This window comes from Sparus aurata, chromosome 11 (genome assembly GCF_900880675.1).
Source record: "Sparus aurata chromosome 11, fSpaAur1.1, whole genome shotgun sequence".
NCBI classification, from domain to species: Eukaryota; Metazoa; Chordata; class Actinopteri; order Spariformes; family Sparidae; genus Sparus; species Sparus aurata.
Window position 1 is genome coordinate 25,184,478 of NC_044197.1, and position 2,657 is coordinate 25,187,134.

The following is a 2,657-nucleotide window of genomic DNA, read 5'->3' on the forward strand; positions in this document are numbered from 1 at the left end:
GACCATGTGCTGAATTCTAAAGAGAATCCTACAATAAAAATCAAATACACACATCCTTGTCTTCGATTTTGTATCCCTGCGCGGCGTGAGGGGTTATTCATACAAAAAGAACACCTTCAAGAAAATATATCCTCATTAAACAATTGCAGAATGTTAATAATCCAAAATGATTTTAATTCTTTCTTAGATTTATTTACAAATAAATTCAGTTTACAACACAATATAGCTACATAGAATTACATATATTTGATCTTTTTTTTTTTATTTATAAACAGACTTTTGTTTTCAGAGCTTTTTGTGTCTTGTATGAAAAGGAAGAAAAAAAAAGAAAAAAGAAATAAGAGAAACCTTGTGTCCAGTTAGAAGCTTCCGATACAAAAAGAAAACAATTAAAATAACTATCACAGATTTCAAACGGGAACAAATGAAATATAAAGACAGGTAAAAGTCAAATAGGTAAAATCAGTCTTTTTTTTCCTCCTTTTTTTTTTCTTTTTTTTAACAAATATTTACAAATATTACCTGTACAGAAATATCTCCCTCTGTCTTTTTTTCTCTGTGTTTCAGCAGTCTTTACATGGCTACAGAGTCCAGTGTTGCTTTATTGATTTGTGCTCTTCACGCTGCCCCTCGGTCATAATGTCTCTATATAAAAATAAGAGTTTATTTTCTCTTGGTTTTAAGTCACTGTGAAGGCCACTTGGACACTGCCGCGGCCGTCGCTGAGGGTAAAACATGTCCAGAGATAATATTTGACGGCACGCTGAGGATGGGGGCGATCGCGGCTGAGGTCCGGGTCAGAGACAGGGACTGCGCGCTCAGCAGGGCCGACTGAACGGTCACCGGAGGCCGCAGGAAAGCCTGAGCGGCCGGCGAGGACGAGGAGGCGCTCGATACCCCGATGATGTTCTCTATACTGAACGACGGTCTGTTCGACGGCTCTGATTTGATCATGGACGCCGTGCTCAGGCTGTTGAGCTGAAGTTGGAGACTCGGGCCGAGCTGGGAGTTGAACGCTTTTCTGTTCAGCTCGGCCGAGGGCAGGAGAGGGACGCCCGGGGGCAGCATGTGACCCACGGGGGGGATGTACGGGTACTGCAGAGCCGCCGGATGGGTATAAGCGGCCGGGTGGATCCCGTAGTGCCTCCCGTAGGGGCCCCCGAGGCTGTACGCGCCGAAACTTTGCATCATGAGCGCGGTCTGGTCCCTCAGCATGTCCGGCTGAACCCTCTTGAATCTTTTCCTCCTCCTGAGGAAGCTGCCGTTGTCGAACATGTCCTCCGAAGCGGGGTCCAGTGTCCAGTAGTTGCCCTTGCCGGGGTTGCCGGGTTCCCGGGGGATTTTCACGAAGCAGTCGTTGAGGGACAAGTTGTGGCGGATGGAGTTTTGCCACGCCGGGAACTTCTCCCGGTAATACGGGAAGCGGTTGCTGATGAACTCGCAGATCCCGCTGAGGGTGAGCTTCTTCTGCGGGCTCTGCAGGATGGCCATGGTAATGAGTGCGATGTAGGAGTACGGCGGCTTCACCAGGCTGCTTTTGGGCTTCTGGATCCCGCCGCCCGCCCCCGCGCTCTGGTCCTGACCCTCTCCCTTGCCCGTCTCTCCCTCCCCGGAGCTCTCGCAGCACGGACTCCCCCCGCCGGACCCGATCTCCTCCTTCTCCACCTCGATCTCATCTTCCAGCTCCTCGTCGCCGGTCTCTCCGCGGAGGTCGTGCAGGATGCCTCCCCCCGGGCTGTCGCAGTCGCTGTCCACCCTCTCCATGCCCTCCTCGTCTCCCTCGCCCACCACGTCGATATCCACGTCCTCCGCCGTGAGCACAGTTTGGCCGGACATGTCGCTGGCTCGTTCGCTGCCTCCAGACAGGGTCATCTCACGGCTTACTTACACTTTTTGTTTGAAAAGTCTACCGGAGCCGAAACAACCGAGCAGCCGGGTGTGATGGGTAAAGAAGGCGGGGGAGCGGCGCGGTCAGTGCGCACACACACACACACACACTCAAACACGGCGGGTCGGCTGGACTTCTTGTCGCCGCTGTCAAACGCTGGGATGTGTCCAAAAAAAAATAAATCTTAAAGGCAGGTTGGACCGGCAGCAAGCCAGTCAAGCCGGAGAGAAACTTCAACTTCTTCAAATATCTCTCCACTCGGTAAGTGAGCAGGCCCGCGAGACGCGGCGAGTCTTGCTTCGAAGTTGTTTTGGAGATGTGGCGACTTTTGCGCTCCGGCGTCCCTTCTGCGCGCGTATTTCCTATAGGAGTGATATTTAGAGAAGCAAGTCGAGATGACACATGCTGCTTTTAAAGGCCGGAGCTTTTAAAAGGACTGTCTGATAGATTACTTTTCCCAGTATAAGATATACTATCAGTGCAGGACACGTGGTACGGTGACGACAGACGCCCCCTCTCCCGTCCTCTCCTCCCTCCACCCTCCTCTCAGCTCCTCTCCTCTCCTCTCCTCTCCTCTCTGTTAAACCATGCAAACTGGAGTTGTTTCATGGATTTGTCAACAATGGGACATCAGCAATGCTGCTTTCCGCTGATTTCTGTGTTCGTCCGTCATAGACCATTTAACGGTGGCAGAGGGAGGAGGAGGAGGAGGAGGAGGAGGAGGAGGGGGAGAGAAAATTGGCCTGCGTGATTGAAAGATCTGATGCGC

General features: G+C 51.3%; 1 protein-coding gene across 1 annotated transcript; it reads right to left on the reverse strand.

Moving 5' to 3' along the window:
* Positions 1 to 373: 373 nt before the first annotated feature.
* Positions 374 to 2,343, reverse strand: foxd3 (forkhead box D3). The gene has a single exon (XM_030432446.1). The coding sequence runs from the start codon at positions 1,870 to 1,872 to the stop codon at positions 685 to 687; it is 1,188 nt and encodes a 395-aa protein (XP_030288306.1). The 5' UTR covers positions 1,873 to 2,343; the 3' UTR covers positions 374 to 684.
* Between the last annotated feature and the right edge of the window lie 314 nt (positions 2,344 to 2,657).